The 13,476-nt window shown below is 45.8% G+C and overlaps 1 protein-coding gene across 1 annotated transcript; it reads left to right on the plus strand.

Annotated features, from left to right (window-relative positions):
- Window positions 1–2: 2 nt before the first annotated feature.
- Window positions 3–12,572, plus strand: TAT (tyrosine aminotransferase). The gene is made up of 9 exons (XM_010718227.3): window positions 3–119; window positions 450–608; window positions 796–934; window positions 1,484–1,536; window positions 1,793–1,945; window positions 2,731–2,859; window positions 3,206–3,289; window positions 4,223–4,321; window positions 5,105–12,572. Exons 1-9 carry the CDS (start codon window positions 3–5, stop codon window positions 5,246–5,248), a joined length of 1,077 nt encoding a protein of 358 aa, XP_010716529.1. The 3' UTR covers window positions 5,249–12,572.
- Window positions 12,573–13,476: the final 904 nt, after the last annotated feature.

Below are 13,476 nucleotides of genomic sequence, written 5' to 3' on the forward strand. Positions count from 1 at the left end.
AGATGTTCTGTAAAAACCTGTCTGTCATGTGTGGCTCTTCTCTCCATACAGGCTACCATTCCTGTCGAGAAGCAGTGGCTGCATATTACAACTGCCCAGAGGCACCATTGGAGGCCCAGGTACCGGGGTCCAGCCAACATACTGCCACTGCAGTACAGGCAGATTGCTGCTGCCCATGCCTACACCATGTTGCACAGGGACTCTGCCCCAGCTTTTGTTGCTCCCTCTCCAGCCTTGGGACCTGTGGGTAGCTCATGGCCTTGTTCCACACCACCCTGCTGCTCCCTTTCCCTGCCTTGGACCATTCTCTTCCACCTTTATTGGAAGGGCATCAAGCTCTCTAACTGATGCAGGTTCCCCAACTTCAGTTAGGCTCCATATTCATTCCATGTGGCTGGGGATCCTTAGAGTGGTTGCACTTTCCACTCATTCCTCTGTATTCTTTGCAGGATGTCATCTTAACAAGTGGCTGCAGCCAGGCCATAGAACTTGCCTTGGCAGTGCTGGCTAACCCAGGCCAGAACATCCTGGTGCCACGGCCTGGCTTCTCTCTCTACAAAACTCTGGCACTATCTATGGGAATTGAAGTTAAACTTTACAATCTCATGGTAAGTGGCAAGCTTGGAGAGGGCAGTCCTAACACATCTGCCTCTTAAAAATAAATAAATAAAAATCTTGACCCTGCCTGGGAAATGGGTAAATATGATCTGAGTATCCTTGGGCACCTTGTCAAATCTCACTCTGTGTATTAAGTGCAATTCCTCCACCCTACTTCCCCTCTTCTTCTTTCATCAGCCAGAGAAGTCCTGGGAAATTGATCTGAAGCATTTGGAGTCCCTGGTGGATGAGAAAACAGCTTGTGTAATTGTGAACAACCCATCAAACCCCTGTGGCTCTGTGTTCAGCAAAAGCCACCTCCAGAAGATCCTGGCAGGTAAGTGTGTTTCTGGGCCTTGGCTGCAGTCTGGTGTTTGCCCAAACTGCCAGTGCCTCAATCGCCGTTTTTCTGCAAGGCTGTGGCTGTTGCTCAGCAATGTAACAACAGTGTTATGTGAAGCAGTGCTGTGGTCCAGGGGTTTATCTCTTACTTCATGACTGATTGTAGCCTTGAACCGCACGCTGGGCTAGTTCAGTATGAAGAGTTTTCCTTTTCTGGGCAAGAACATGTATAATGTGTGTCTCGGTATTTCTGAGATGGCTGGTATGGCTTGGGTCACTTATTTCTCCACTCTGGCTCCTCAGAAAGTTCATAGGAAGCCCTATGGCTCCTGAGCGCTCACCTGCCAGTGCAGGTCTACATGTGAGAGCAGAAGTAGTCTCAGCCAGGACAGGGCTCTCCAAATGATCACCATGTAGGAGGAAGAGAGAGACCCTCTGCCCTGGGCAGAATTTCCCTCAGAATCTTCCAGACCCTGTAGAAAAGGGCAAGACTGCTCCCATGGAGGACACAGGATGACTAGGCTGAATGCTCTCTCTCCCACAGTGGCATCAAGACAGTGTGTGCCCATCCTTGCTGATGAGATCTATGGAGACATGGTGAGTGTCCGTCACAGCCCTTTGCACCCTTACTCTACCTGTCCTTTCTGCTGCACTTGCCCATTGGCCATGGCAGCAAGCTCTTCAGAGATGACAGATAGTGTCTCTTCCCTGTACTGTGCCTGAGCCCGTGCCTGTAATATGTTGTCCTGGGTGTACATTTCATGTCCTGCTTCATTTCTTGTGTCTCATGCACAGTCCCCCCAGTTTTCACAGTGAGACACAGTGACAACCCTAACACAGTTACCTGTCATAGGTGTTTGCTGACTGCAAATATGAACCCATTGCAACTCTCAGCAACAGTGTGCCAATCTTGTCCTGTGGTGGCTTGGCAAAGCGATGGCTAGTCCCAGGCTGGCGGATGGGCTGGATCCTAATCCACGACAGGAGAGACATCTTTGGTAATGAGGTGAGAACTGTCAAATGTCTCTGTCAAGACAACAGATCTGCAGTGTCTTCAGAGTGTGGATCAGCAGGGCTTTGACTGATAGAGGCACGTACTGCTCTTTTGCTTTCATTTGGGTGTAACCCAATTGCTTACATGCTTTTCTTCACATGCTGGGTTTTCATGTCTCTTGTTTACTTCGTCTGCATCCATATATTGCCTTTTACTCTCATCTTGTTTGCGTCCTTCTGCTTTCTTCTCTTCTCAAATAGCTCCAGTGTTCATTGATAGTATTGCATGGTTTTATCCGGCAGTCTTTGGGCTCTACGTGCTCTCATAAGTTTTCTCTTAAAAGTGGGACCAAAATTCGAAGCCATGTAGCCAGTGTTTTGTCTGGCTATTCATACATGTTAGAAGAGCAAACACTGCAACTACTGCAGTGACTTTTCTACCCAGCAGTGAGTGAGCAGAAAAGCTAATGTTAGTTCTCCCTAGTTGACTTTAAAGCAGTGGAGTGTGGGCACAAACCTAATGGACGTGTAAAGTGGTTTTTGGATTAGCTCGGGTTTTATTTAGTCAGAATATTAACAGACTGGAAAGCTCGAAAGGATATTTCTGCTGGCATGACAGTCTTCAACTGGGAAACAGAGAATGACAGTGAAAATAGTCTGCAGATACCTGGCACGTAGTCAAGTAAATGTTCTGAAGGACTCCATGCTTACTGAAGAGAACTTTTACAGACAATAGGCCTCGGAGCTGTTAGAAAAGAACAGAAGCACAGTCTACAAATATCACCATATTTCTTTCAGATCAGGGATGGCCTTATCAGGTTGAGCCAAAGGATCCTAGGACCCTGTACAATTGTCCAAGGAGCACTGGAACGTATCCTGCACAGAACACCCCCCGACTTTTACCACAACACCCTCAGCATCCTCAAGGTAATCAGATTGTCAGTAGTTTGTTCAGGTATTATTTGGAGTGGGGGAATCAGTATCTCTCTAGGTTATTGTTGTGGCAGGAATATTGGCCATTGACGGGCAGCCCAGCTTTGAAGCTAGAGCTGGTGACCCAGGTGGTGGAGCATTAAGCCCAGACTTGCTGAGTTCAGCTCAGTGATGTCTGCCTTACTCAAGGCCATAATTACCCATACTGTTTGCATTCCTTGCCCCCTTATTTGCAGTGGGCAAACTTGTTCATAGTTCTGGTCCAGAACTTGGTTTCCATTTGCTAATCAGCTTCCTAGATTTTCTCCTGTTGTTGAACTTTCTCCTTTCTACTTTTCAGTCCAATGCTGACCTTTGTTATGCTGCTCTGTCAGCTATCCCAGGCCTCCAGCCTGTTCGGCCCGCTGGAGCCATGTACCTCATGGTAAGTGAGGAGGGTGCAATGCCATTCCAGTCATCAGTGGTTACCCTAGAACTCAGAAATGGAAATATACTGCAACATCAGTCTCACTCAATAGATAAATCTTTATCAGTTTACTAGTAGCCAGTCTTACCCAGAGTTACAGTCATTCCTATCCTGCTTATGTAGAGGGATAGCTCTAAGGCTTGTTCACACCTCTAGTATTTCCATAGCATCTGAACACTTATTCCATATGAAATCAGCTGGTACAATTTTTCTCCTGCTCACTTTTTCAGACCTTCTGCATGCAAATTATCTCTCACCTATTTTATTTATGAATATTTTCATGAGATGTCTTTGATTATGTAACAATGGTACAGTCTTCTTTTTTTCCAAGTACAGAGCAGAAATAGTTATTGAACATTTCTTATTTTATTTGTCATTTTACCAGTTATATCATCCACACCTATTTCATCACAAAGAATTCTTTTCTCCATGGGATTCTAGATCAAGCTTTCTTAAAAACAAACAAAAAAAACAAACACAAAAAATCATTAATTTATCTCCTATCTTTTTTTCTTACCTTATGGATTTCTTGCATGATGGAATTACCTGTAGATAACAGGTAGAGTTCTCTCTCACACTTTTTGTTCTTTATCTTATTTACCCCTTCTCATTTCTAATTGGTTCCAGTATCTGTGCTACCAGCTTTAACTAAAGTTGTCCTTAACTCAAATTCCAGCTTTGGGCAGTTAGTTTTAAATTTACTTCACTTCTTAAAAATTCTCCAGATTTCACTGATATGTTTCTGTTTGTCTCATGTGTTCAACTCAGCCCAAATGATGAGCAAAAGTTCCTGAGGACAGACAGCTGCACTTAGCTGGGAAATTGTTAAGCAGTATGAGTAAGCAGGGACATGGTATATAGTAATGGTTGCCACGTTTCATCCTGCTGCAGGTTGAAATTGAAATGGAGCATTTTCCTGAATTTGAAAATGATGTGGAGTTCACTGAGCGGCTCATCTCGGAGCAGTCTGTGTTTTGCCTGCCAGCTACAGTGAGTCTGACACTGAGAGCCCCAAGCATAGGGAGAAAAGCAATAGGCGTTTGCATCCTTGAGCTCTGGGGACAGGCTGGGAATCTAGTATGTAATGTTCATGGTCTGTAATGATGTGTATGTACTGCCTGTGAGGTCCAGTGTAGGGATGGCAAATGGGAAGCTCCAATTCACTAACAGTCCCTGGTCAAGCTGCCAGGATTGTCCAAAACTTGCTCTTTATTTCAGATGTTGGCAGAGTCGTATCCCTGAACTGTATGTACCCCCATACCGCCTTGCTAAAGTAACTCTCTCAGAGGCCTTGGACTGTTCCCACCTGTGCTCCTTCACATGCTCCATTTCCAGTCCCCCACACTTGTAGGAAGAGACTACAGACTTGAGAGCCATGTTTGTGCATATGTCCATCCTGCTCTACATCCTGCACTGAATCCTAGGACCTCAGACATTCTCCAATTCTAACCCTCTCTAACCCTTTGAGGAGAAGGGAGGAATCCCTACCTCCTTATGGACCGTTCCATGGTTCCTACACAGTCCGCACAGTGCTTTGGCCTGTGACTGGCACAGCATTATGTCTGCACTAATAAGTTTTACAGAGGGAGCTGGGAGGTATGCTTGGAATGAAACAATCACTCTAATGGAGTGAGAGTCCAACCATGCCATCTTCACTCTATGTTCTGTGCTGACCATTTTCACTTGTTGATATAGAATATGGCCCCAGGGCAAGGCTCTGAGATACCAACAGTATTCCAAATAATCTGCCAGTCTCATTCTTTATCATTTCAGTGCTTTGAGTACCCAAACTTCTTCCGTGTGGTGATCACTGTACCTGAGGAGATGATCTTGGAGGCCTGCAGTCGCATCCAGGAGTTCTGTGAGATGCACTACCAGGGTGCTGAGGGGGCCCAGGATCTTGAGTGTGACAAGTAGCTGCAACCAACCTCCTGCCTCTGCCAGACTAGACCTTGTGTGAGGTGGTAGGCAGGGCTGCTTCCAGCCAGCACCATGTCCCCCTGCCTGTAGGCAGGTGATGTCCTGCTGCTTCACAGACCTCTCAGCACCATAGAAAGAAGCAGATCTCTCCTTTTCCACTGCACCTCCCACACCCTCTGGCATCTGGTGCCTGTGGTCTCCATATACTCTGCATCTGCACCCCATACTGGTATCTGTGCTGGCCACAAACCAGCCACAGGCAGGGACACCTGGCTGCTCCTGAACCAGGATCCATGGCATTGACCCTGAGTGGCCAGTAGCTCCTGCACTGCCTGCACTCCCCCTCTGGGGCAGGAGATGGCCACAATCTCAGAGGACAAGAGACATTCACCCACCTCTCACTTGTCTTACTTTAGGAGGCCAGAGCGCTTTATACCAAGCCCTTTGTCCAGCAAAGGGAGTAAGTTATTGTGACTTTTTTTTATTAATAAATCTTCTGACATGGCAGTCCCCATAGTGTGTCAGTAAGGGCTTGTGCCTAGTGGGTCACTCTTGTTCAGCCTGTGGTGCCTGATGTTTGCCTCTGTCCCTGCAGCTGCCTGGCTGGGGCCTGCCCTGCCACCAGCCAAAGCACAGGGACAGCCCGTTCAACCCTGGCAGTGCTCACCAGGTTGTCAGGGCAGGAGGGGCCCTGCAAACCTGGTACAGACAAGAGCCAACTGCTCCCGTTCCAGTGAGCCTAGAAGCTTGCTGTGGTGGCTGGGCCCCTCCACAGCTCACCCCATCTTCTGCTGCTTGTTGATCCTTACAGCCACAGCAGCGTGATGTATGCTAGTGCCCAGGTGGGCACTGCCAGGCACCAACCTCCAGATATTCAAGGTGGGTTTTTCCCACTCCAGCAGTAAATGCCAAGGTGGTACTTCTCTGAAGTGCTTTCACTGTGTGAGTGTTTGTGATGTGCTGCTATGCCCAGGTTGCTGATGGCTGGATGCATGAGCACCATAAAGCGCAAAGAACCAATGGCCTGGTGCCTAATGGAAAAATGGGCCCATCAGACTGACTGCTGTAGTCAGGGGCTCAAGGAACATTTTCTCTTCACACAGGAGTAATGTACAGTGTGCTTCATGCTGTCACCTGCATCTCTCTTCACCTGCCTTATGGCAAGGTGAAGCTCACAGGCTGTCTTTGCTTTCCCTCTGGTATGAAAAATGAGCTGGCTCTGAATTACATGCTGCCAGACCTCCTGCCAGGTTGTGTGGACTCCTCTTCTGTCCAGCACAAAATCTGAGTACCAGTACGTAGGAGAAAGCTATGTGAGAAAAAGAGCAGTGTTTGAAAAGGTACTCATCAGCCGAGTGTTCAGGCTACATCCTTCCCTTTCAAACAAAGCAATCCCAGAAAAAAAGCGATAAGCTGGGCTGTGAGGGAATGAGAGGAAATTTGGAGATTTGAAGTTACTAGATCTCAAAATAGAACCAGATAACATGAGTTACTTGAGACAAAAATTGACAAATGATAAATAGAATGGTGTATGGGGAGTCTGTTGGGTCAGGAGGCCTTTACAGCATGATATTGCTGCATTGTTGTACTGTGTTGCATCTACTGCAGCTGTCAAGTTTGTCTTGAACTCTTTCCCAAGTATCTTGGGTTCTGAGGCTTTAATTTCCATTAATAATGAATAGTTTTTTTCCCATTTTTAAACAAAGCTGCTCCTTTCAGATCCTTCTCCCTTCATCAATCCCCTTTCCTCCAGAGTGCTCCTGGAGATTTCTGTTAACATGTAACTAATCTTTAGTGATTAACATCGTTCTGGTTCCTCTTAGCCAGCAAGCATCTGAACAGCAGCCAGAGGCGTATGCCTCTTTCTTCCTTATAAATCTCAATATACTTAGATTTTTCAAGGCTACTTTCTCTATTGCCATCATTAAACATAATACTGCCTTTGTGTCAAGAGTGCTTTGGTAGAATTTTTCAGCACTCTAATGGCGGATCCACACCCATCCTCTATGTCTTAGCTGGGGAGCACAAGCTGTATTCCCTGACACAGGCTTGCAGCATGCTTATCCTCTTTTCTTCATTGTCTGGGCAAGCCGTGTTTAGGAGGAAACACAAACCCCAAACAGAGACCTAGGTGCTTAGGCTACACTTATGCCTTTCTAAGGAAATGAAGTAACTTCTCTGCTCCTAGGCAGATGAAGAAATTAAATTAAGTGTTCTCAGCTTCCAAAGGAGCTGGCAGCAGATTCACCTGCCTGTAGTACCACAATTTGCCCTGCTGGGCTGGGCTCAATCACACCTGCCAGCAGTTAGGCCATCAGCTCATCCAGGTGCCCTAAGAACGTGGATTCAGCCCACTCTCCTGGCCCTCTCCTCATCTACTATCTCCTCTGGCAGTCCTGACTGTCCCTTTGTGGGGCTGCTGTCAGGAATAGTTACTGAGTGCCTCCCGCCATGAAGCTATGGCCCTTGACCATGAGAGACTGTCTTGGACCAGCCTGCTCTCCACTAGAAAGCAGAATGCACCTGGATCCATTAGGGTTTGTCTTGGAACCTGGGCAGTCGCATGGAGATAATCAAGGTATGACTAAGGTCCTGGCATTGGTCAGGAGTGGGAACAAAATGCTATGGGGAAACTGGTTGTACAAAGCTTGTTTGGAGGTGAAGGGTGGCACATAGCCTCATTTGTCCAAGATGTATGTGTAGGCCCTGTCAGAACTTGACACCAGATGAGTTGACCTCCTTCAGTAGTATTACCCATGAGTACTGGAGGAAGGAAATATTCAGTGTGTCAAAGGGAGATATGAACAGGATTCCACAAAGTGAAGTGTCCAGGACTGTAGGAAGGACAGTGGGTGTAAGAGGAAATGGCAGCAGGAGGCTGGGGGACAGCATTTTCTTAAGGTGACTAGGAGCAATTGTTGAAACTAGACTATAAGTAGAGGAGCTGTGGCAAAGGAAGGCTCAGTGTGGGCCAAGTCTCCCTACTGATAGGGCAAGCACACAAAACACGTCAGTAGGGGTACTGTCACTTGAAAGCTGGCCAGCTAAGCTTACGAACCGTTCAGAACAAGGTTGTGGTTATGTCTTATATATTAGCCCTCAATCTGAGAACCCAGCAGAAGGATTCACTCACGTGTGGGTGAAGCAGGGTGGGCGAAAGAGTCAGCCAGCATCTTTACTCTTGCCTACTGCAACTCTGAGTAGTCTTTCCTGTACGCTTGCTGTACTACGTGCGCCTATTACCTGACAATCTGCCTCACAGCTGTTATAAGTGTTCCATGAGTAAGATGTAAGTCATTCCCTGAACTGTTTGGCATTTTAGGCAAATAATCAAGCTAAATGGGAGCAAAGTCTGAAGATCAAGTTTATCTTCTGGGACTAGACTGTGTCATTTCAGGCTTGTCTGTTTACCTTAAATTGTTTACAATTCAGATTATAACTTCACAGTTTATCTCAAACTCAAGAAAAAGCTGTAGCAACAGAAATCCAATGTCACACCAGGCTGTGCCAGGGAATTGCTATGGAGAATTGCTTTGTCTCATGTAGGACATCACTTAAGTTATCTTCCTTGTTGTTCCTCATTTTGAAAATCAGATGGAGTGAGTTCTGCTCTGGCTCAGGAGAAACCAACCCTAAGTGGCATTTAGTGTGGGCATTGCATCTGTGCATTCTGGCACTTGCCTGACAGTAGATTTTCCTTTCCAAATTCTATGAACAAACGATTCTAATGCAACCAGAGAACCAGAGTAAATGTATAAAGCATCCCTGCCAAAAAGATCTCTTTCCAAAAGCCAAAGAATTTTGCTTTGCTCTGCTGCCCTCAGCCCTATGAAAGCAATGAGCAATCAAGCAATTGAAGTGCAGGTTTTTTGTTGTTTTGTTGTTTGTTTGTTTTTCCAACTAGTATCGAGTTTATTTTCTGCAAAGAGCCAGGCTTTCCCTTTGAGTGCTAAAATCCAGCGATCAGTAGCGGGGTTTGCAGGCCTTTATGTGAGCAGCTACACTGTAGCTTTTTGTCACAGATCTAGCAGATCAAAAACACTCTGTTCCCTACAGCCTTAGTCACCTCAGCTAGAGAACACCTAAACTTCCTCTGCCTCGAGACAGAGGCTTTCTGTGGCAAGCATTTGCAAGTCCACAGTCACTGCATTGATTCATGTGGTAGCTCCTGATTTTATACATCTGGGATGCAGGAAACGCGAGTCAAGAACTAACTGATCCTTCTAAATAAATATTAGCAAACACATGATAATGAGACTTGTAGCCTACATCTGCCTTTTTGCCAAGAGGATTTATTAAAAAATAAAAAAAAAAAGGCAGTAGCTTTGCGAATCTCCAAGGTGGAAGTCGTGATCTGAGCCAAACGGGATAACAAACTTCCGTTTAAAAAGAGAATGTACCTCCCATCCATGCCCGGAATCCTATCAGCGAGTAAACATTGCTTTCTCCAAAGGAGGGTGTTCCCAAGGGCAGGGCTTTTGAGGCAGAGGAGTTTATTTTGAAGAAGAGGGGAGAAATGCACAGAATGTATGAAGGCCTTTCATCAGTCAGAGTCACCTTGTATGTTGCATGAGGTTGTGCTCTTGTGTGTGACAGATGGCTCCAGGGTTAATATTCTTAATATTCTTGCACTGACTTAATCACTAGAGCTCCTTTTGCAATTGGTGGAATGAGAGACTTCTGCAGCATTGTTCCTGTGACCTGCTTTATATATAAATACAGTATAAGAGAAAATGTATTCTACAAGGCATGCGAGGGCAGTTGCTAAAATTCTGGTTAGCAGTAAAGATTCTGAATAGGGAGAAATTGCTCTTAGTCTCTTTTGATACAAAAATGTTGACATTATTAAGGTACATATTAAGGTACATATATTAAATATAGTATGCTAGGTTCAAAACAGAGGGCAGTAGTTCTCAACTTGCAGCCAGACATTCTCATTGCCAGGGAGTACTGTAGATGCCAGAAGTACCGGTGAGCTCAAAGCATGTCTGGACAAGTGAAAACAAAAAACCTAAGTGCTATGAAATACAAAGACCACTTCGCTCTCAACTGATTTTATTACACAGCTTCAGTACTGATGCCTGTTCAAAAATATCACCCTCTCCTCTTGTCATAGTCAATGGAAAGAAACATGAACTTCTAGGACATCACTCTCTAACTTGTTTTGAACATCCGTGTTCAGATATGTGAATCAAGTACTCCAAAGCTCGCTGCAGCTGGGGAGCACCTAGGGAGGAAAGCATATTTTCTTCTTTGGGCAGCTGCTCTTGATGATGGAAGAAGACAGGGCAAAATTTGATCAGACTTTAGAGCTGAGCTAGTTCTCCTGCTCTAGCTGTTTCTCTCATCAGACTATCAAAGACATGGCTTTGGGGTGCCTGTACTACAGTGTCAGAACTGAAAAAGTATCTCTAGACCACACCTTCGATGCTATTTCTCACCCTATTCCTATTGCTGCTACACTGGTTCAGATGTGTCTGTGTGTGCATGCACAATACACAATTATTTTCTCCTTCAGGAAATAAGAAATGGCAGTTCACAGGGCTTGCAAGTCCGAGTCCCTAGAAAATACTTCTAATCAAGGAATGGAGTAGAAAACAGAGATATGGTCAGCCACTGTTTGAGGTGGAAGGAAGTTACTCAAGACCAAGTAGTAGGGGGCTAATTGCCATTAAGCACACGTTGACTGCTATACGATCGTGCTTTGCTTCATCTGTTGCTTAAAGCTTATCAGTCAGACATACAGGGAGAAGCAGGTCCTTTGTTCAAATGCCAGAGTATTCTCCTTCACTTTCCACAGTGTGCAGGTTTCTAGGAGGGCAGAGTGCCAGAAAAATGTGCCTTCCCAAGCCTTGTCTCCAAAGAAGAGTACATTCTTCCCCTCTATACAACTACTTATGCCACAGAGGCTGCCTTCTGGAAAGCTCAGCCAAGCGGCTCGTACTTGTGATCTGTGCAAATGAAAAAGTCTGAGCTCTGTGACTGGAGCACTGTACAGCAGTGTTCAGTGCTGCCATGGAGCCTGAATACTGGTGCCAAAGGACCAGCATGTCCTGGACAAACTACGTACAGGTGGAGTAGGAGTTTCATGAGTCTCTGTTCATGCAAGTGTTAGTAGGGAGAAATTAGGCTTCAGGAATTGTGACCTTAGATATCGGTTTTGTAACTCTTACAGACATTTTTGCTCAAGGGCATTATTTAGCTGCTCAGGGACACAATACAGTGAAGGGTTGTTAGGGTAGTTTGGTTAGATTGTTCTTAGACTTGATGATCTTTAAGGTCTTTTTCAACCTGAGCGATTCTATGATACATACAAATCCATCCTACAGATGCTGTCTGTGAGGGACTAGGAACACATAGCTGAAATCCAGGCTGCACAGAACTTTGCTTGCTTGTTTCCATAGGGCCATATCTGGACAACTGTCAGCTTCTAGCCTTGTTTCCTGACCAAAAGTTACCAGGGCTTGACCATCTGTGTTTGTAATGAAGCAAGTGAAAGGGAACATGACCTTCCCTTCCCTGATCAGGCTGTCCCTCCTGCTGGAAGGGCCTGTATTTTTTCCTACTACTATTTCTTACACTCCAGCAGTCCTCAGAGCAGTGCAGTAAGATCTCCAGGAACAGAGGGCACCATCAGGAGGTCAACATCTCACCAGAAAGCATAACAGAAAAGATTACACTTGGAATAGGAATTACCCAAAGTGACTTGTCTTCTCACAGTTGCAGAATATTATGCATTTCCCCAGTTTGGCTCTGCTCTTCTTTACCGCTTTACCTGGCACAGCCCAACTGCAGCTCCAATATCCTTCTGAATTATTAACAAGACAAGTCTGGCAGCTCCTTTTTCTGCTGCCTCTTTCACACAATTTTCAGTTCCAAAAAATTCAACTCAAGCAGGTCACATTCCTGTTCCACATCTTAAAGACAACAGGCTCTTCTGAGGCCTGCAACAGATCTCAGCAAAATCAACATTCAATTGCCCTCATGAATTTCATGACCCTTCTCATTTATTTATAGTGTATGGACCTTTGTTCTCCTGCAAGAAACTGCCATTCCCATGCTTTGCTGCTAGTGGAGGGTGGAGTTTTATAATTTATGGCAGGTAAAAGTAGGCAGGCACAGTAGTCAGAGCTCAGGCATAAATGAAAGGTAGAGGAGGTAGCGTGAGGTGTATAGATAAGAGCTGAGTACACATGTGTGAGAGCCTGGCATGAAGGCTGAGTGCCTGTATACGAGTGCAGGTGTTTTGTAAGGCTCCCTGAAACAGTGTATACTGCTGAAGTATACATATGAGAGGGAAGCCTTGCTTGAATCAAGTCTGGCAGCGCTTCAAGAGGATATGCTAAGGTGAGATTTTTCAAATACTTCTTGGTAACTGATACACATGCTTTGGTGCTCAGAACTGTTTTTGCTGTTTGTGCTCAGCAGCCTGGGATCATTTTTGTAAAGTACTATAGATGTATAGATGCAAATAAAGTGCTGTATGGTTCCTTCTGTAGATGGAAGTTCCTGGTTTGTCTAAGAGGATATTTCCTGCTTCTCTAGACTGTCTTCTCAGTATCTCCCACTAGTGCCAGCCATGCCGTTTTCTGTTCCAAATGGGCAGATGCTAATTCTAATTCTGCAAAAGCTAATGAGGTCAAATTGAATTAGTCAGCATGGGTTCACCAAGGGGAGGTCGTGCTCGACCAACCTGGTGGCCTTCTATGATACTGTCACATGCTGGGTGGATGGGGGAAGAGCGGTAGATGTAGTCTACCTTGATTTTAGAAAGGCATTTGATACTGTCTCCCACGACATCCTTATAACAAAGCTGAGGAAGTGTGGGATAGACGAGCGGACAGTGAGGTGGGTTGAGAACTGGCTGACTGGCAGAGCGCAGAGGGTCGTCGTTGGTGGTGCAGAGTCTGGCTGGAGACTTGTAACCAGTGGTGTCCCCCAGGGGTCTGTGCTGGGTCTGGTCTTGTTCAACATCTTCATCAATGACCTTTGATGAGGGGACAGTGGCCACCCTCAGCAAGTTTGCTGATGATACGAAGTTGGGAGGATTGGCTGACACGCCTGAAGGCTGTGCTGCCATTCAGCGAGACCTGGACAGGCTGAACTGCATGAGTGTCGCATCCTGTTCATGGAGGGGAGGGGAGACCACAAGGACTGCAGTGCTGTCACACAGCAGCAGCTCAGCACCACACAGTCTTTTATCTCACTCGACCCCCTCCAGTGGG

Source organism: Meleagris gallopavo, chromosome 13 (assembly GCF_000146605.3).
Source record: "Meleagris gallopavo isolate NT-WF06-2002-E0010 breed Aviagen turkey brand Nicholas breeding stock chromosome 13, Turkey_5.1, whole genome shotgun sequence".
Lineage (NCBI taxonomy): Eukaryota > Metazoa > Chordata > Aves > Galliformes > Phasianidae > Meleagris > Meleagris gallopavo.